Source organism: Aricia agestis, chromosome 3, assembly GCF_905147365.1.
Source record: "Aricia agestis chromosome 3, ilAriAges1.1, whole genome shotgun sequence".
Taxonomy (NCBI): domain Eukaryota; kingdom Metazoa; phylum Arthropoda; class Insecta; order Lepidoptera; family Lycaenidae; genus Aricia; species Aricia agestis.
In genome coordinates this window covers 22,262,413-22,282,500 of record NC_056408.1, presented here as the reverse complement: position 1 = coordinate 22,282,500, position 20,088 = coordinate 22,262,413, and the positions used below count along the sequence as shown (strand labels likewise).

The 20,088-nt window shown below is 39.9% G+C and overlaps 6 protein-coding genes across 7 annotated transcripts in view; 2 read left to right on the top strand and 4 right to left on the bottom strand.

Moving 5' to 3' along the window:
- The first annotated feature begins 24 nt into the window (after positions 1–24).
- On the top strand, positions 25–1,507 carry LOC121740292 (4,5-DOPA dioxygenase extradiol-like). The gene has a single exon (XM_042132957.1). The coding sequence runs from the start codon at positions 224–226 to the stop codon at positions 1,145–1,147; it is 924 nt and encodes a 307-aa protein (XP_041988891.1). The 5' UTR covers positions 25–223; the 3' UTR covers positions 1,148–1,507.
- Positions 1,508–3,682: 2,175 nt separating this feature from the next.
- On the bottom strand, positions 3,683–8,286 carry LOC121740294 (splicing factor, arginine/serine-rich 19-like). 2 transcript variants are annotated; one of them, XM_042132960.1, is made up of 6 exons: positions 8,148–8,286; positions 7,146–7,188; positions 6,811–6,822; positions 6,197–6,316; positions 5,019–5,104; positions 3,683–3,786 (listed from the first exon to the last, which is right to left on the bottom strand). In XM_042132960.1, the coding sequence occupies exons 2-5, from the start codon at positions 7,181–7,183 to the stop codon at positions 5,023–5,025; spliced, it is 252 nt and encodes an 83-aa protein (XP_041988894.1). In that variant the 5' UTR covers positions 7,184–7,188; positions 8,148–8,286; the 3' UTR covers positions 3,683–3,786; positions 5,019–5,022. The 2 variants fall into 2 exon arrangements, with proteins under 2 accessions (XP_041988894.1, XP_041988893.1); XM_042132959.1 differs by lacking the exon at positions 8,148–8,286 and adding an exon at positions 7,882–8,021.
- A 69-nt stretch (positions 8,287–8,355) lies between these two features.
- Positions 8,356–11,252, bottom strand: LOC121740293 (tetratricopeptide repeat protein 1-like). Its single transcript, XM_042132958.1, has 4 exons — positions 10,931–11,252; positions 10,109–10,339; positions 9,584–9,740; positions 8,356–8,699 (listed from the first exon to the last, which is right to left on the bottom strand). Exons 1-4 carry the CDS (start codon positions 11,106–11,108, stop codon positions 8,420–8,422), a joined length of 846 nt encoding a protein of 281 aa, XP_041988892.1. The 5' UTR covers positions 11,109–11,252; the 3' UTR covers positions 8,356–8,419.
- Positions 11,253–11,530: 278 nt separating this feature from the next.
- Positions 11,531–12,674, top strand: LOC121740356 (adrenodoxin). The gene is made up of 3 exons (XM_042133029.1): positions 11,531–11,839; positions 12,135–12,314; positions 12,487–12,674. The coding sequence occupies exons 1-3, from the start codon at positions 11,700–11,702 to the stop codon at positions 12,641–12,643; spliced, it is 477 nt and encodes a 158-aa protein (XP_041988963.1). The 5' UTR covers positions 11,531–11,699; the 3' UTR covers positions 12,644–12,674.
- Positions 12,675–13,623: 949 nt separating this feature from the next.
- The window catches only part of LOC121740354 (BRCA1-associated RING domain protein 1-like), a 24,939-nt gene continuing 18,474 nt past the window's right edge, over positions 13,624–20,088 (bottom strand). The window contains exon 3 of the mRNA XM_042133027.1: positions 13,624–15,391. Coding sequence (XP_041988961.1) covers positions 13,773–15,386 — 1,614 coding nt within the window. The 5' untranslated portion in view covers positions 15,387–15,391 and the 3' untranslated portion in view covers positions 13,624–13,772. The remainder of the gene's footprint in view (positions 15,392–20,088) is intronic.
- LOC121740353 (transferrin-like) overlaps positions 17,982–20,088 on the bottom strand; it is an 18,127-nt gene continuing 16,020 nt past the window's right edge. Inside the window, exons 10-11 of the mRNA XM_042133026.1 lie at positions 19,370–19,782; positions 17,982–18,491 (exon numbers count right to left, since the gene is read on the bottom strand). Of these exons, the coding sequence (XP_041988960.1) occupies positions 18,037–18,491; positions 19,370–19,782 (868 nt within the window). The 3' untranslated portion in view covers positions 17,982–18,036. The remainder of the gene's footprint in view (positions 18,492–19,369; positions 19,783–20,088) is intronic.

Here is a 20,088-nt window from a genome sequence, read left to right as displayed (position 1 = left end):
TGTCAAACTAATATGTCATTTTCTTTGTTTTTATTGTTACGAAACATTTATTTCTATGGTTTTCTTACGGTTTTCCTGTCTTATTCGTAGCAAATAAGTATGAAAATAACCAGCTACTCTGTAATAATTTAAGCGAACGCAAGGTCGTGGCCTACATGACTCATGAGTCAAGTAATGAGATAATTACTATTGTTCATAAGTAAGATTTCTTCCTTAAGCCTTCATGATCATTCTCAATACATTATCGGTCCTCGTACACGTCGGTTTTATAGTTTTTATGACTTTACTTTCTATGAATATAATACGTCAGTTTACTAATACCACGAAGAGGATGGCAGTGCTCGCGCCGGCCGTGTTCGTCAACCACGGAGGCGGTCCCATGCCGCTCATGGGCGACAAGGAGAGCGCGGGTCTCACGCAGTTCCTTCGCGACGAGGTAAAGAAACACGTTAACCTTAAGGAGTTAAAGGCTATTATTCTGGTGACCGCACACTGGGAGGAAAGCAAAGTTACTATATCATCTGCGGAACATCACGACCTGTATTTCGACTACTACGGCTTTCCTCCGGAAACCTACAAGTACAGGTACGACGCGCCCGGGGATCCCGAGCTCGCTAAACGGATACATAACTCCCTAAAGAGTGCAGGCATAGATGCTAAACTAGACCCAAAACGTGGCTGGGACCATGGGGTGTTCGTACCTATGTTACTCATCAATCCAGCGGCAGATGTGCCTATAGTTCAAATCTCGGTGTTGAAAAGTCAGGATCCGGAAGACCATTACAAACTTGGGGAGGTGCTGTATCAATTCCGTAAGGAGGGTGTCGCCGTGTTTGGCTCGGGAATGTCGTATCATAACATGCGGGAGTTCATGTACGGAAGAACTCGAGATTCAGTTGTAAATAAAGAGTTTGATGGCTTCCTAGAGAGTGCCTGTACCTCAGAGAATGAGGAGCGAAAAAAGAAGTTGCTAGTATGGGATAAACAACCAGGAGCAAGAGAGGCTCATCCCCCCCACGCTGCTGAACATCTGATGCCCCTTATTGTTATAGCGGGGGCCGGTGGCAAAGGGCAAGGCAAAAGAATATTCAAGTGGGACCTGAGACAAGTGTACAGATTGGGTGGTTATATTTGGAAAGATGAATAGTTTGTTAGTGATTTGCTAAATCAAATTGATGCCTTATTAGTCTCAAATGTTGTGATTGTTCATCTGTTCATTTTGTGGTTATACCTATGTTAGTTGTAAGTACCACATAGGGCTTGAGGTGTACCTAAATATTATTACTTTTCTAAGGCAAAGAATATAAATTAATATTAATGTTCCCTGAGGCTACATTGCACTAAAAATATATAATAATAGAGATACTACATTTTATAGAAAGCAATTTGCTGGGCTTTTCTTTTCAGTTGAATAAATGAGGGACAATATGTAAATAGCTTATTAAGAATCATGGGACCACACTTTGTTTTTACTGCTTTTATGAAATATACTTATTTTATACTAGCTAAGTTATTGGTATTTTTTTATTGATTGACTCTGCATAATTTCTTTACCATATATTTTTATTTAACATTTTTATTGGCTTTTCTGGCATCTGGGGGGAATCCACTAAATAAAAATATATATGTGAACTAGCTATTGCCCGCGACTTCGCGACAGCAAAATGTGATGATAACAAAGATAATAAAAAAGAGAAAAAAAATCCCCTTTTAAAAGGTTTCTTTATAAAAAAAGTTAAATATATCCTCCTCCTTTTCGGAAGTCGGTTAAAAAGTAGCCTAAGTTATTCCTTACTACATCAGCTATGTGCCTAAAAAAGTCCCGTCAAAATCGCTCCAGCCATTTCAGAGATTAACCGGAACAAACAGACAGACATACAGACAAAAATTGTAAAAAATGTTGTTTTGGTGTCTGTACCCTATAAACATTCTTAAGCATTTAGTAAAAAACGGTTCTTTGAATATTACAAACAGACACTCCAATTTTATTTATATGTATAGCAATGTAAAGCAATAGCAAATTATTTGTTAAAAAATTATTCCTTTTTGCTATAAGGCTGTTTACACACACGCCGCGGCGGTGCCGTTCCATTACATACTTGGTTTCTATTTAGTATTTGCCCTTATCGGGGAATTGACTACCGGGCCGCCCGCTAGTCGTTCCAGGCCGCCCGTCACGGGCAGGTCTGTCGCATGTCCGCTCGTCATTAAGCGGGTCCACACCAAGCGAGCCGCCTCGGGCGAGGCCCGCCGCGCGGCAAGCGAGCAGCCGCGGGCGAGGCATGCTCGCCGAGGGTGACGCGGACGGGTGTACACAGCAAGGTTGCCTCGCTCGAACAGCCCGAGCCATTACTCACAAAGACACGATGGCACCGCACGTATGCACAGCCATGGTAGCTTAATATGCTTTTATTTTGCTATACACAAATATAAAAAATAGGAGAATCTCGTCTGTATGATCCTAACAACGACTCCATTTTTTTAGATCCTTAACAGGAATATTCATTTTGCGGTTGATTTTTCTCCAAGAATCTTCCCTCATCCCTCTGTTAGTGTAATTGGGATCCCTGGCATCCCAAAGCCATACATTTGCGGCGTATAAACTAATTAGTTGTCGACTCTGATCGTTCATTTTTAACCGCGGCACAAACAAAAACATGTGACGTCCACACTGCGCGAGGCAAACGACCGAGGCACCTTTGAGTATTTCAAAAAACCGACTCGCTTGGTGTGGACGGGTCCACACCAAGCGAGTCGGTTTTTTGAAATGGCGGCTAATAGGAGGACCAAGCGAGCCGCCTCGGCCGCGGCCCGCCTCGCGCGGCATGCGCCGTACGCTCGCTTGGTGTGGACGTTGCTCTCCCGAGGCGGGCGCATGCTCACGCTCGGGCGAGCGCGCGCGCATCCGAGCCGAGCGGTGTCTGTTTTTTGAAATGCTCAAAGGCGCCTCAGTCGTTGCCGCGCGCAGTGTGGACGTCACATGTTTTGGTACCATCGTGTCTTTGTGCTCAACTGAGCGGCTCGGGCTGTTGGAGCGAGGCAACCTTGCTGTGTACGCCCGTCCGCCTTGCCCTCGGCGAGCATGCCTCGGCCGCGGCTGCTCGCTTGGCGCGCGCGGTGGGCCTCGGCCGCGGCGGCTCGCTTGGTTTGGACCCGCCTAATTCCTAGGTACGGGCACAGACATGCCCGTAGGCCCGTGCCCGCAGCCTGTCCGCGAGATCGCATTACCCGCACGCCGCGCGGACACGGGCAAGTCTGATCATGAATGGTCGCGACGAGCGGCCCATCGTCATTCGCGCCTTAGAGAGCGACTGAAGTGCACTTAAAATATTATTTTAAAACATAATATTACCGTATTGTACAAAATACAAACACTATATCATAAACTTAGGAATGAAGGAACAAAAACAATTTTGACATTCGTTTATTTCCATCCGCGTATCCTTGTTTGTAGAAAGCAACCTAGATGAACACCGATCTACGTAATGCCGCTAATACAGCACACGGCGCCGCAGCGGCGAAAAACGCTGCCGCTGCGGCGCCGTGTCACTTTAACCCACTTTAACCATGGCTTTGTTTCCATCAGAAGATACAGTGAACGAATACGAATTAATAATAACGCCATACGTTTCAAAATAATGATATATTAAAAACAGTAAAAAACAAACAAAACACTCATAAAACAAATTTTAAACTATATAAATAATATTGTAGCCGAAACAAATGTTTGTAATAAAAAAGTCTGAGGAGTCAGGAACTTCAATGCTGCACGAGTTTGGCGTGGCACTGAAACATAAATAAGAATTCATTAAACAAATTATGAAGATGTTAAAGTGCCCATGTGTTCGCGCAATAAACGGGTGCCGCTCGTACAGAGGCGGCGTAAGGCGTGGGCGGTGTGGGCGACTGCCCACGGCCTCGCGGTCCTAGGGGCCTCGCACCCTCTTGGACGGCGCGTCTTTTTTAGGATTTAAGAGTACCTACATACCAAAAAATCTCACAACAACTAATCCGTCTCCTTGCAGTATCCACCAGGGGGCCTCGCAAAATATATTTTGCCCACATCAAATGTAGGTCTTGCGTACCTAGAAAGTATCCTAGTGCCCCTAGTGGAGCAGATCGCAAGGCAAAACTGAAGGGGGTACTTGCCACATGTATACTTACTAAAATGTGCCATCGTATGGTCGCGTTCAGTGGCGGGCTGCGGGGCAAGACCAAATTTAGATGCGGGCAAGATATGTATTGCGAGGCCCTGATTGATGACGCACGGGAATCTCGGAATTGGTTCCAACGATTTTCATGAAATTTGGTATATAGGCGGTTTCGGGGGCGATAAATAGATCTAGCTAAGAATCATTTTTAGAAAATGCCATTTTATTCGTGTTTTTACCGAGCAAAGCTCGGTCAAATAGCTAGTAATTTTTATACGTCTTAATTTTTTAAATACGAGTATCAAACCTCGTAATTTATCCTAAATACTCCTCGTGGTCCAAGGGACGCGAGGCTGGTCGCGATCTACTACTACTGAACTTATACTGATCTACCAATAGCGTGTTTCCGCCCCCGTCGTCTCACAGTCACTCCTCGTCCAGTCGTCCCACCAAAAGAGAACTTAAACACTGCGCCGAAAAAGAAAAGTATTTCTCTTCCATTTTCGCCGTGCAATCTTAAGTATTTAGTAGAACTTACCTTATTTATACAGGGGTCAGGTGTAGCAAAACAAAGTGATAATACGATATATAGGGTGTGTATAATGTGTACCTATATTTATATTGTGTTCACTGTGAAAGTAGCAGCGCTGAAAGAGCATTTTATATTAAAAAGTTAAAAAAAAGATGCTCTTTCAGCACTCTGCTACTTTCACAGCCAACTCTATGTATACAGCTGCAACAGGGGACTCATACACAGGGCACATCCTAATTAGTATTATTACTTTGTTTTGTAGTAGATAGTAGTATTACCCTGTATACTCTATACTTAATATTATATTATTTAATTTTATATTTAAACAAACCGACCAGCTCAGCGTCGGATCTTGTATCGTTTATCGCAGTATCGGCACCGCTTGAAGGAGCCCGACCGCGACCGACATCGCGTCTGGTACCTGGAAGAACAAAAAACTTATTACACAAAAACAATATGTTATTAATATTAATTAAAGTATTTTATTCAAAATCCAATTTTTTGTGATGTAATAGGTAGATGTATGTGGGTGACCCGTTATAGGGTTAACATCTACGACGACGCAGAATGCACCCTATGACCTTAGAAACAGATGTATTTTTGAAAAACATCGCAACACTGGCTTCGGCCAAACCTACGCGACCAAAGCGACTGCCAAGCGGGTCCCGCACAGGTCCCGGGCGTCACCGCGTTACTGACGCGCAGGTTTGGCCGAACTTAACTACTGGTCCGATTTTTTTTTCGATACGAGGCCGCCACGCAATGTTGTGGTTTGGACCTATATGGCCTCGGACAAGCCGGCTCTCCTCGCGGCCACCCTTTGCCCGTTGACTTCATTTCCGTGTGGGCACTAGTTTTGCGGTAAAATGGTAGGCTCTAGAGCATTGATTCCCAAAGTGGTCCAGGTGGACCCCCAGGGGTCCACATGAGCCCGACAGGGGTCTACGCTTGCGTGGACGAAAAATGAGGGTACACGAGTCGATAACGGGGGTCTATAAAAATTTTGTGACCCGACTTGACTTCTCCATAGCTATATAGGCAGACAATATTATACAGGGTGCAATTAAACCTTCCTGCCAAATTTTGATATATTGATCCTCGTTAAAAATAAAAATACATGTATTTTTTCTTTTATAATCACTCAGTACTAATATGTTGAGAAATAGCTTCCGAAAGTTTTCCTAAAATACACTACAATTAATGGACACGACGCGTCGCCCGCGCGTGATGTGACCCCGCGCGTTACCCCCTCTCATTCCCCCGCGCCGCGAGTGACCGTTCTGTAACGATTTTAAATGGGATAAAATATGTCATTGAAAAAAAATAACGTCCAATTTTTTTTGGATAAATGGACTCACTTAGTGATACCTAAGTCCTGGAAAAAAATTGGCAGGAAGGTTTAATTGCACCCTGTATATTAACAGATTAAATATTACAGAGCGAGGAGATTTACGGTTATAATTATCTAAACTCAAGCTGTGGTAAAGTAGCTGCATATTATCTACTGTCTTACCGACTCCGGCGTCGGCTGCGACAGCGAGAGCGGCGGCGCGTAACGTTGCGGATGGGGTACCGGCGATCGCCGCAGCGGCAACGCTTGAAGCGCCCGCTCTTCGAGCGACACCGCGTCTTACTGTAAACACAACATCTTGCTTTATAATAACACTAGTCACTAGATGTCGCCCGCAGGCCGCAAGTCGCAACTAACTATTACAACTGAACCGTACATTTTTCCGGGATGCAAGTTTCCAAAGTATCAGTAAATATTGCGTCGGAGGTTAAAGATGAACCAGTGTACCTATCAGATGAATTTATTTTCCTTTCTAATAATTAATATAAACTTAAACAAAGGGACAATAAGCTCAATTAATCGCTATTATACTACCAATTTCATTAAATTAAAATATGTCAGATATATAATCTTAAGTGCATAATTAAGAGTTTAGAGTAATGCTTACCTGTTTTCATTATTATTATACCTAGGGGTATTTAATTTGCAAGATCGTTGTTGTTTCTTCTTGGAATGGATCGAAACGACTCATCGCTAATGAGTGGCTACTGGTACCTGCCGATGCCCGAAGTGAATCATGGTTTCCATAATATAGGTAAGGTATTCCAAGCACTTACCGCATCTTTCTTCTGGAATAAAAACAAAATTATTATGTTAAAAAGTCATCATCGAATTCTATGATTAGAAATTTCGAACCGAACAGCAACTATTCGGTTTTGAGCACTCGACCAATCGACAATTTTTATTTAGTGGATTTATGGAAAATGCTGATTGCCCACAGTCCACATCACGAAGCTAAAACAATACTAAACTTTGTATTAGCTTCATGGTCCACATGGTCGCATGATTACTCCCAATTCGTACACGGGGCGGCGGATATAGGGTTCTGAACTTGGTAATGTGTAATTTGGATTTACTTAGGTAAATATAATAATTAAATTGTTATTCTCACCTCCGACGAAGCTTTCGAGTGCATCCACAGGGCGCCATGTTCTCTTAAAAGTAAACAAAAAATAACAGAAATTTTATGTAAATCTCTAAAGGGGCAAGATATGTAGTCTGGAGTCTGGTCGCTGAGCATGTCTAGTGCATTGATCTATCAGTGCTGTCTCTTTCAGACGCTCACAAGTATATAGCTTTCGCACTCCTATCGCGTCGAATTAAGATAAAATCTTTACCCCAACAAAGGCCGTTTCCACACACGCCGCAGCGGCATTACTCATCCTTGTATTTCTATTTGCCGCTACCGCTGCGGCGCCGTGTGTAAGGGCTCATAGAAATACAAGGATGAGTATTGCAGCAGAGCACCACCGCGGTGGTGGTGCCGCTGCGGCGTGTGTGGAAACAGCCACAGACACGTTTGCTGAGGGCTTTATCGCCTACGACAGCTGAGGCTGGCGCACACTATATTTGCGCCGTCTGCCTAGCTAGCGAAGGCCCTAAAAAGCGCACAATGCGTCTCCTCTTCCATATCTGCCGAGCGATCATAAAGTATTGCACGGCCTATACTAATAATGATGATCTAGTCTAGCCGTATTTTGCTCGCGATATTTTATGAAGAAATGTGTAGCGATCAAGATCATGATTCATGAAAGTCCAACTACAGAAATTTCCTTTTCTAAAGGCTAAAAACTTGAAAGCGGGTTAAAAACATTATGATTCTTTAGATACTTAATGGAAATACTTACAATTACAGTATTGGACAAATTACACCATTAATTTTGAAAAAAAAATGTATCAAAAATATGTAGTCCTCTTGAAAATTTTCAATAGGTACCTATATTAAGAATAATTGCGTCAAAATGGTGATAGATGGAATTTTTCAAAATTTGTTCTCAATTTGAAAATAAGTTCTTGAACACTATCAAACTCCAAAGAGGTTTGGTACACGCCTCTATAGTCTCTTAAGTCCATTACAATAAAATATTTATACAAAACAAACATACAATATTACCTCAAACAACCTGAAACACCATATTTTATGTACACAAAAATCATGTTGCTCATGGCCCTCGGCAATCTTTATTTACTTCTATGGCTAATATTACAGTATTTACAAAAATGCAGAAATAATAATGAATCACTTTTGTTCAGGGTGGCTGATGCCTACTTGAAAATTGAATAGAATAAACAGATTGAAATATTAATGAAAAAAACAAAACTTCACATAATATAACCTTAAATATATTACAATATCACAAGTAACCTTAGAGAGTAAGCATTAAACTATTGTTTAAAATTAATTTTATAGCCTTTTGATTCTGGATCTTGTTCCAATTTGAAGTTCTCGGTTGACAGTCCGAACGGTTTCAAAATCATGTTCCCCAAATCTTTTAGCTTTCCGAGCATTTCTGTTTTTAGTTTTTCGTTCCTCTCTTCTATTAGAGGAGGCAGGCGTACTACAGCGCTGGAGGCTTCTTTGTGGGATGGATCTAGTTCAAGTATCTTCTTGTAGTCTGCCAAACACTCATCCAATTTCTCTGTGGCTTCATAAGATTGTGCTCGCCTGAAATATTTTGAATAATGCATAAGATAAATATAGAAATTATTCAATATGAGCAAAATTAAATCTTACTACCAAGAGATTATATATTCATTTTGCATTTTTCGTCTATCTTTTTGTAGAAACAAAAATAATGTAAATTAATTACAATTACTTGACTTGTAGTTTTTTCAAGATATTTTATTCATTCAAACAATAAAAAGAAAAGAAATACTTATATAGAAATTAAATGACGCCCGCAACTCCGCAGCGCCAAAACTCATTTATCAGGCGGGAACCGTACATATTTTCGGAATAAAAACTATCCTTTTTTTCAGGGAAAGTTAGACTTTCCCTGGAAAAAAGTGTAAAGTATGTGAAGTATAATACAGTCAGTTAGAATCTTCATACTGAATTTCAACAAAATCGATTGAGCAGTTTGGGTGTGACAGACAGACAGACACACACATTTTCACATTTTGTCGTTGAAGTGCTAACACCATGTTAGTAAAAAATAGGAACTTTTCAGGAGAGAAAAAAGTGATTGAATTTTGTATAGATTATATCTTATAATGTGTATTTAGTATTAACTACATATTTTACGAGTTTTTAGTGGCCTATATATGTTCCTAATTGGCAAAAAAGATGCATCTTCCGATTTTCTAGGGAATTGCATTAAAACGTCCAAATAGGCAAAAAGTCACTTTGAGCGCGTTCAGGCGCGTGTTCTACTATAGCGTGTGGGAAAACACGCACGAGGCACGCGCTGAACCCGCGCAGAACCAGCGCGCAGGCCGCGCGCGTTTTTCCATACGCTATAGTAGAACACGCGCAGAACACGCGCACGTCTGAACGCGCCCTTACGTGGTGTTAGAACTTCAATGACGGCTAATAATAATATGGATTACCTGTAGTACGCTTTCAGATATTTGTCATCCAGTTCAATGGCCTTAGAACAGTCTTTGATGGCCACTTTATATTTTTCCATCTTCATTTTTGCCGCACTTCTGTTGCAATACAGAACTGAACGTTGCTGTGAGAACTGCAGGGGACATACTTTGAGTGCTAGGAAGAAGAAAATAAAATCATAAAAATTTTATATTACTTCAGCAATGTAGTTGTTCATACAATAACTAAATAAATGTAACCATTATTTCTTTCTGTGTGTTATTGATTGCTTTTACTTGTTAGTACTTAGCCTGGTCAAAGACTATAGGTGATACAGCAAAATATTGTAACAATGATAACTTGTAAGTTGTAAGCTGCAATCAATATTTTGTATTCCTATAAATTCCCCCATAGCACAGGCTGCGCCTAGTTTGGAGGAGAGTAATGCTCAATTTGTACTTTTATAATATTATACAAATAAAGATTTTTGATTTTGTTACTTTTTTTTATTTAATATTGTCAAGGATGCTGTGTAAAACTCTCACCTTCTGTATATTTCTCTATACTCCTCTCATACTCTCCGACCTTGAAAGCTTCATTTCCTGCCACTTTTAACTGCTCAGCAATTATCTGTCTCTCCGCCTTCTGATCATCAGTCAGGTCCATCTCTGCATCCTTCAGTGACACCTCATCGATGGAATCATCATCACTCTCATCTTTGTCACTGGCTTCATATTTCTTGTCTAATTCTGTCTCATTGTCGCTGTACTGATGGGCTTTAATTACCAAACGAAAAATAAATTAAAACCTGACTTCTTTTATTATACCCATGTTCAATTTCAAAACAAAATCAAAACTAAGACTATTCTAGTAATAACCTTCAAGTTCAAATGTGACGAGCCACATAAGCTATAAGGTATGTCAAATATAAAAAGTACTAACTTAATTAACTTCACAGTTTTATATTCAAAAGACATAAACCTCTATTGGTACCATTGACATAAGAAACTATTATTGGTACAGTTGAGTAAGTGTGCAATAAACCTTAACTCGTAGAGAAAACATTTATATAATATTATTATTCTAAATGGAGGTGTGACTAAGCTCAAACTAAACTAAATACCAAGATTATTTTCAAATGTAACATACAACACAATTTACTAATTTTCACAAACAAAGATGCGGAATAAAAAAGGAAAGCGAGAATGCTTGTGGGTATTTATTAATCTACATCGCAAAATATTTAAAAAGCCTTTGTATAGTAAATTATTGCTCGTAACGACATTCATATTGCAGAGCATCAAACATGTAATATTATGTTGATTCATAGTAGGGTACTGGGTAGGTAGTAGCCAGTAGGTACATACCCGTTAGATTCTCTGCAGGTAAATCTCTCGGTGGCTCAAAGTCGCTTAAGCTGTGACTTGGGTTAACTGGGCAGTCATCCTGCCCCTCTGTGCGCAGGGAAAACTCCAAATCTTTTGTTAAATCATCTATTACTTCTTCGTTCGAAATGTTGTTTGTGCTCTTCAATCTATCCGACATGTTTACAAGAAAACTGCTGGTTAAAAAGTGACTAATTTACTTCTATAAATTACAAAAAGTAAATATTGGTAAAATACGACAGTATATAATAAGTCTATGGTAAAATAGGATAGAATAGGGTAAAACAGGGCAAAATAGAGCAAAACACCACAGATTACTAGTATATAGTAACCTTGCAGCAAACAACCACAAACATGAAACAACTGTCAGTATGACAATTGACAGTTGACCTTGACAGCAGTCAGTCAACATGGCGAATTTTTTTTTATTTTTGGCGTCTGCCTAAGAACTCTATAGCTGAATGCTTGCAAAGTTTGACGCTGGCTATGGTAAAATAGCCGAGGTGCCATAATAAGAACAACCTTACTTCGTTGTCACTTGTCAAAGTCGTCACTCGTCACTTGTCAATTGTCAATTTTTCAATTGCTATTTGCTTCTTCAAACTGTTACATTTTTATCAGGGTCAAGAGTAAAATATTGCAATGTATTATCTTAGATAATATATTTACATATATTTTAGTGCCAGCATTTTTCACCATAAAGAAGCTTCTAGTGCGTTGATATTAAAAAGCGGTGAAAAATATTGTTGAAATGTTTCACAGACACATTTTAAAAACTTTCACCAATCCCCGTTCCATTTATTTATTAAAAAACAGTGGTGCTCCTGTTTTTGGGAATTACAAATGTTTTATACCGTTATCGACTACAAAACCATGTTTAAAGGAGGATAAGTAAGTTTGAAACACCTACCCTTTGAGTTCCTACTTCTTATTTTTTAATAATTAATTCTGCATTTTAGTATTATTTAACTTAATCTTTATGTCTTAAAAAAGAGTTTTATTATTCCCTTAGATAAGCTTTCATAATATTATCGTTATTTAATTTAAAAAATCATTAATTAAAACAGTCTTTTAAATTAGTACCTTTATCTTAGATGATAGAACTACTATTGGCATTACTTTACATAACACAGAACTTTTCTAAAGTCCAAATGCTTTCTACATTCTCAAAACATTTCTGTTTCAGAGTTAAGGTAACATTCCATCTCTATGACGGAAGAACATTGCAAGCAGAGGGTAAGGTGGGAGACACTCTCCTCGATGTGGTGGTCAACAACGACCTGGACATAGACGGGTATGGTGCATGCGAGGGCACCGTCACATGCTCAACATGTCATGTTGTATTGAAGAAAGAAGACTATGACAGGTTGAATACTATTTCTGAATAATAATTTTATGTTACTGTAATCCTTACCATCTACTATGAAAGAAATTAAAGTTCAAGATGATAGACAGATTTTTTTATAATATGGTCTATGTCCAGTCTCGATCTAAACCATAAAGTAAAACAGTTTGAAATGTTTGTTTCCATGTTCCAGAATACCAGACGAAGTGACTGATGAAGAGAGAGACATGTTGGACTTAGCGTACGGTCTGACAGACACCTCACGACTCGGATGTCAGATTACTCTCACCAAGGAAATGGATGGATTAGAAATCAAAGTCCCAGAGAGTGTGCATGATGCAAGAAGTTGACAAACTGCAATATGAACTAAAATTAGATAAATATAATTGCTGGAAATATTATGTGAAATTGAAAAATTAAACTAGGATTAATAATAATGTTAAACAAGTACCAATTTTATTTGGCAAGGGTGAAATACCGAGATTTAGATAATATAATTATTTTATATAAAACATTATTTGTTTTGTCAGTTAATGGCTGCTACTATAAAAATATTGAAAAACGATTTGTTGTTACAGAGATATGATATAATCATATCTCTTGATAAAGTTTAAACTACCTAACAGTTGGCAGTTTGGCTACTTAGATCCTGTTAAAGGCTACTTAGATTTCTTTTACTAGGAAGGAATGAATACAAGGCTATTTTGCCGAAACTTTTTCGTTTTCGCTTTGTTATAGAATCCCCGATCAAAATGTATGGAATTGACATTAGACGAGTTGAATGTCAACGTCAAATTAACGAACGCTTATGTCAATTCCATACATTTTCATTTCATTCTATAACGAAGCGAAAACGAAAAGATTTTGGCTCACCCCCCTGGAATGTCAATAATAGAATTTCCTGTAACAGTTCTCTTGAAGTGCCACCAAATGAGGTGTTTTATTTAAAACAATAGGATTTCCTGTTTGAGGCTTTATTACTGTATACCAAGACATTTTTCTGTAAAATATTAAGTTATTACTAAATGGTTAATGCCAGTCTATTAATATCAATACTAGATAATATTGTGTTATTATAAGACATCATTTTTATATTTATAAATACAAAGTATGGTTACAATCTGTTGGCAACTATAATGGTTTTATTTTTATACCAATCATTGAGATAATTTAATACCTTGATCATGGGAATTGCAGACAATAGATTTTCATTGTTATGCGACTGCCGGGTGCCTCTTGGGGATTGAATGGGTTAAGAAGGAAATAAAAAATAAAGAAAAGAAAATTGATAATTTAATAAACAAACTCAATGCTGATTACAGCAAAATATTTAATATATATCTATCTCTTAATACATATTCCCAAGATCATTAGTAGAAAAGTATTTTTTTATAAATAATTATAGAATGTACTTATTTGAAATAAGAATTATATATGGAGTAAATTTTACAGTTTGATAGATCATATTTTCCAAAAATTTTACCAGGGCTCACAAAGCTCATGTTTTTCCAGACACTCAATAAGCCATCCTATTGGCAGAGCTTTTATGTGAGACATATTGTACATGGGCTCATACATATCTCTGAAAATTATGTAATGGGAACATTCTGCTAATTTGCCACCCTTTTTAGCGTGATACGGCACAAGTCTCTCGGCTTCAGGTATCAGTTCCGGATTGGGCACTCGTCTCAATACAATTCCACCGGCGTCCACTATGAGTTTTGAAAGCGTAGTCTTGGTTACAATCAGCGATTTGGTTATCTCGTATTTAATGTTAAAATTATGAAGATAGAAGTGACAACCATTAAAAATACCCGGCAACTGTTTGTATTTGTTGTAGCGAGCGTTCTTTGGGCCTTGGTATGACTTACTACCTATTCCTTCCACTTCATAGTCTTTGAACGGCTCCAATTTGTCCTCCGTGGACTTTGTGATCCACTTTGATGATAAAATCCATACACCATACACTACACCCTGAAGAATGTCCAAGCTGGAAGCACAGACACCATCTTCATCATCGACTATCATGTGTGTCACTTTATTGGTAAGCTTGGCTTCAATGTGAACATTAGAATGATGTTTACTCAACAACTTAATTTTGTTATGCACTGTCCTGTACTGAGATACGCAGTATACTCTTATGTCATCAAAATCTAATTCAGTGTACAGCTCTGAAATAAATGTAATATTAACTCCTTGCGTTTGAATCAGATTTTCTGCAGCTGTATATAAGATGTTTTTCATTTCTTTAGAGGCTAATGCCATAGGCGTCTCCCCTTTACAGTTTCTGGCATTCAGATCTGCCCCATTCTTGACCAGCTCCTCTGCAATATCCTTGTGATTGTATCTCACTGCCTCGTGGAGGGGGGTTTCGTTGCTTTGGCCAGGAACGTCTATCAAGGTATTGTACTGCAACAGTATTTTCACCAGATCCAGTCGGCCGTTCTGCACTACTTCATGGAGTGGTGTCCAGCCTGCATTATCTTTTGTGTTGGTGTTAGCACCTTGTTTTAATAGTTCAATCACATTGTCAATTTTACCCTGCCGACAGGCGACGTGAAGGGCCGTCTCGCCCTTGTTGTTTCTCTTTTCTATTCCCTTATTAAATTTAAAACTCGCAGTGGATGTAATGGTGGTGTTGTGATTGTTTTTATTTCTGACTTGATTATCTTTGGATGCAGGGATTTGTTTCAGATTTGTTGTTTTAGTAGCCGATTTATTTTCTTTGTCTGACGTGTTAGCATTAGCGCTTGGATTTTGCTTGGATGGTTTTTTGGTAACTTTTACAGAACTTTCCGTTTTAGATTCTTCCAGGACATTTTTGGTTCTAAATTTGTCGAATATGTCGCACAGTTGCTTGGCTGAGTTCACACAGGATTCTAAGCGGACGTCCGTTATTACTTTAGAGTGGACAAGAGGGATGTTACAGGTTGGACAAGCGGATAGACTTTTAAAATGTTTGGAGCAAATCATATGGTAACAGGAATCTAATGTAACAGGATTATTACACAGTTTATCACAAAATCCACAGGTATAATCCTGTTTCACTGCGTCCAGAGCTTTGAGGAATTTATCCAACTTCTCTGTAGACATAGCTGTGAACTTTAATAATTTTTAACTGTGATTACCTACGAACGGTAAATTAAGTTCAGTAACTAGTGTACGATTCTACTAATACAAGTATTGCAAATTGCAATAAATAGTACGGTACCCTTTTATAAATAATTGAATAAACAGAAACAAATTGCCGCGAAAGATGCAAACAAAGATGAAATAAAGTTTTGAATCTACTTTTGACAACAGATGTCAAACAGTGACAAGTGGTGACAAGTGACAAGCATTTTATATTATTTTCCTAAAATTGTGTTATCTGCATAGACTTATTATATCTGGGTTTTTAATGTGTAATATTGGTAGGATATTAACCATTATATATTTGTTATCGTGCACAAGTGTGGGAAAGTGATGTAATAACCAGAAACGTGCTCTTTTGTGTTCCCTCCAAAACTCCATCGAAAGTTTCAGTAAAGCGTCTACCACTTTACTGAATCGACCGACTTGACTTCTTGACTGTATTGACTTTATACTTAGACTTTGACTAGACTTTAGACCTGACTGACCTGACGATAATATAGAAAAAATTGTATTAAAGAATATTGTTTTCCCGCCATAATATTATACTCGACACTGGCCATGGTTATAGCCGAAGTGCCATTATAAGAAGAAAAAAAAAAGTGACAAGCATTTGACATATGTTTTTTTAAATATTATGGCCCTACGGCTACATATTACACAATGGCTAGTGTCAAGTAAATAACGGGAAAACAATATTATTGTAATAATTTTCAGTTTCCTGCATCGTTTTTCTATGTCCTTAAGTCGAAAGTCTAAATAAAAGTCAATACAATCAAGGGGTCGAGTCGCTCGATGCAGTATAGTTGTAAAAACCTTTAACGGAACTTTCGATGGTATGGTAATTGGTACACTTTGGGCGTTTTGGCGTTTGAAGTACGCGCTTTGCTAACGAGTACGCCGCTTTTTTGTATCGGGCCTTATATCGAGTGCCGCCATGATGGCGGCGCCATCTTACCCTAGAGCAGGGGTCACCAAATGGCGAGCCGTGGTCCGCATCCGGACGTTTATGTTATGTCGGCTGTACACTCTCGCCGAGACACAGCGAGGCGGCCCGAGTGCGAGAGTGTAAATGGGTGCGCTCGCCTCGTCTCGCCTGTCTCGGACCCTCTCGGTCCGGTGTCGGTATTTTGTGCCCGAGACAAAGGGTCTCGCGAGGAAAGCGAGCGCATTACTGTACACTCTCGCGTTTTTCACTATTAGTCGCGCCGATAGACAGTGCAGAACAGAAAAATAACAATAATAAACGTCATTATCAGTCATTATCTGTGAGAAATAAAATTAAATACGATTATAGATCTTTGGATTACAATGATATCTTTCGATGCATCGAGAAAAATAATGGTCCATCTTCTCTGAGTTCATAACTGCAATTGAACTAAGCGAGAATGTACATGATCGCACTCGAGCAAGGGGCTCTCGCACGAGACTCTCGCCCGAGAGCTTTCGCCGAGAGTGTACAGTCGACATAAAGAAATACCTTTGTAATTTCCGTGATTACCTTTGGTTAATAATAATATATTTTTTTATATAAAATGTGTGGATCGTAAAGGTCATTTTATTTTTTATAACGGACCCTGAGCGAAACTAATTGGTGACCCCTGCCCTAGAGTCTAGACTCTAGAGTCTAGACGGTCCATAATATTACATTTATTAATACCAGGATATATTAAGTCTATGATTAATACCTACGTGATATTGCACAATAAAATTGATCGTCTAGCGCGGGTTGGTGATAGCTGCCATTTTGAAATTCACAAAGTTTTTAAAGGTCGACGCCCAACGACAAAATAATGTAAAGTCATCGTGAAAGTCGTGAATTTTTTGGCACTTTTCAATCGTTAATTTTGAAGAACGTGTTGCGGCCCGCGACACCAAGACGAACATGTTTGTGGCCCGCATGAAAAAAAGGTTGGAGACCACTGGACTAGAGGCCCGCGTACAAATCCGCTGCCCATTGCACAGGCCCTGCCCGGTAGATGAGCGCCCGATGCCTCAGGCTGCTCTCCCGAAGGCTCAATAGCTTACAGCTCCTACTCCATCGGAGTCTGCACAGGCTGATGCCGCTAACTGGGCTGCCGCAGATATCGCCCTCGTAGGCGGGTCCTGTGGCCCAGCAGCGTAGCGGAGGAAGGAGGCACCGGTGGGTTTTAGTAGGTAAACCCGGGTGCTCTTCCTTGCCGCAGCACCTGGGGAGTTCCACATATCCCGGCGGCCATTCCCTCGGGCTGTCAGGAATACGCAACACATTTCCCACCGAAAAAAAAGGGGCGCGTACAAAATTAAGTGATAATACTTAAGGGTGTGTCCCTTCATAGAGTCCACTCTGAAAGTAACAGCGTTGAAAGAGCAATAATTTTTTTTGTGACCCAGCCCCCTGTATAAAGTGTCACCGCGCGCGCATCTATAATTCAACTATAGTTACTGTATTTGTATTCTGTGGTTACTGTTGTGACTTGTGAATCGCCACTCGCGTCGCGTCGCGTCGCTGCCGCGTAGTGTCATTTTAGTGCGGCCTCGCCTTTAGGAGTTTGGGATAGTTTATAATGAAAAAGCATAAAAAAATATTTCAACTTTATATTAAAAAATAAAAATATATCACAAAATTCAATTACAAGTATAAAAAGACTAGACTAGAAAGCAGTATTACGAGGCTAGGTGAAAAAACGAAGGCGGAACTGGCCGAGATGTCTTCCACGGTGCAGCGGGTCCCGTTCGCCAGGGACCGCTCGAAGTTGAACGGCATGGTATCGTAGGGGTGCGTGTCGAAGACGTGCTCCGTCGCTAGGCTCTTCGTGTTGTTGTGGAAGAGCACGTCCAGTTGGAAGTTGTAGGGCCCGAACATCGTGAACATGGGCGAGTGGAAGGGCTGGTGTTTGCCGAACAGCTGGTCGAGCTTGGTGAACACAGTTACAATCTCGTTCCTTCGGACATCGGTGAGGTTATTGGCGGCGTAAACGTGGCCGATGTGCGCCCAGGACAGGTAGCAGAACTTCTTGTTCTCTTCGGGACACACGGGAACTATCTCGACGTCCACATTCGCCCATGGATCGACAATCTGTTTATCTGTAAAAATAGAGTTATTTAAAATATCACGAAAACTTAAATCTCAACCAAACTTTGGTTTCAGTTTTATGAGGGTCCAATCCAAGGTCCAATCACACTGACAGAATTCCGCTTCGTTCAACAATTTCAAATTTTAATTCCTGATAGCTATACATACCTACATACCACTTCTATCCTACTATCCTACTAATATTATAAAGGCGAAAGTTTGTTTGGATGTATGGATATATAGATGTGTGGATGTGTAGATGTATGGATGGTTGTTACTCTTTCACGCAAAAACTACTGAACGGATTTTATGTTCAACGTTTACTCCGCCGTTTGTAAACCGATTTTCAAAATTTTTCTTTTGGTACATAGGGTATCATCCCAATTTGGTATTATATTCACAAAAGTGGTGATCTGATGAAGGATCCATTAGTAATCGAGGGAACTCCTCAAAATTTATGGGGAAACATGTAGTGACTTCGGTTTCGTGAGAAGTATTCTTAGCATATGCTAGAAACAAGTAAGATTTTGCACCAAGGTATACCTGGTATACCGTGGTTCGGAAGGTGCTGAGAGAATTCTTGATTCTTTATAGATACAAGTTTGGGAGTTTCGTCGTTGTTTTAAGAATGGAAAGCATATACTACTATGCAAATTACATTCATCATCATCACTACCCATGCATCGTCCCATGATTATGAGCCTTTTCATATATTTGGCACTTATATAGAATAGACCACGTGAAAGGAGTATTTATAGCTATTTTTATTTGAAAATGTACGGTTTCTGTGAAATTCCTAATTTACGCGGGCGAAGCCGCGCGGGACAACTAGTATTATCTAAATTAAACACTGCAGTATTATATCTATTGAAGGAAAATTTTCACTTACTTTGGTACATCGCGATCGTTTTCATGCTGATGAACGCGACATCGGATTTTCCCTCCAAAAGCGACCGCAGCGCCGCCATTTCCCCTGTCACTGTCAGTTCGCCATCTTTGTAACAGGACTTCGTGTATTTGTCCACAACATCGGCGCTCACGTTGCGCAGCTCGACGCCCGGAGCGCAGACCTCACCGAAGAACCCGTGCAGAACCTGGCTGCAGCTCGACACGTCCATTTTCTTCAGATATTGCAAAGCGGCATGCCACGCCAAACCATCGACAACGGGGAAGGCCGCCCTCTTCCCGCGCAAATCATTTATGCTTTCAATATTCGAATCCTTCTTAACGTACGCCATCACTGTATCCATTTTCTCGACGATCGGCGTTGTCTCGTACAATAGGGATTCCAACTTGTAGTCTCTGAAAATAAAGTACTTTAATAAGCTTGCAAGAAGACAGAAGATCATTATGAGTTGTAACGTCATTATATAAAATGCATGCACTGGCGTGGCACAGGCTGCAGCGCGGCACTGCAGCGGCGCCTTGGTGGTGCCACTCCATACAATATACTTTAAATTCATCGTAGACTTAAAAAATAAAACGTTTATAAACACACTGCACGGCGGCGTTACTTATATCATGTGTCGCGCCGCTAAAATACATGACATAAGTGCCAATATCATTGTCGGCATTCGGCATTCGTACACGATAAAAAAAACGCGCTCT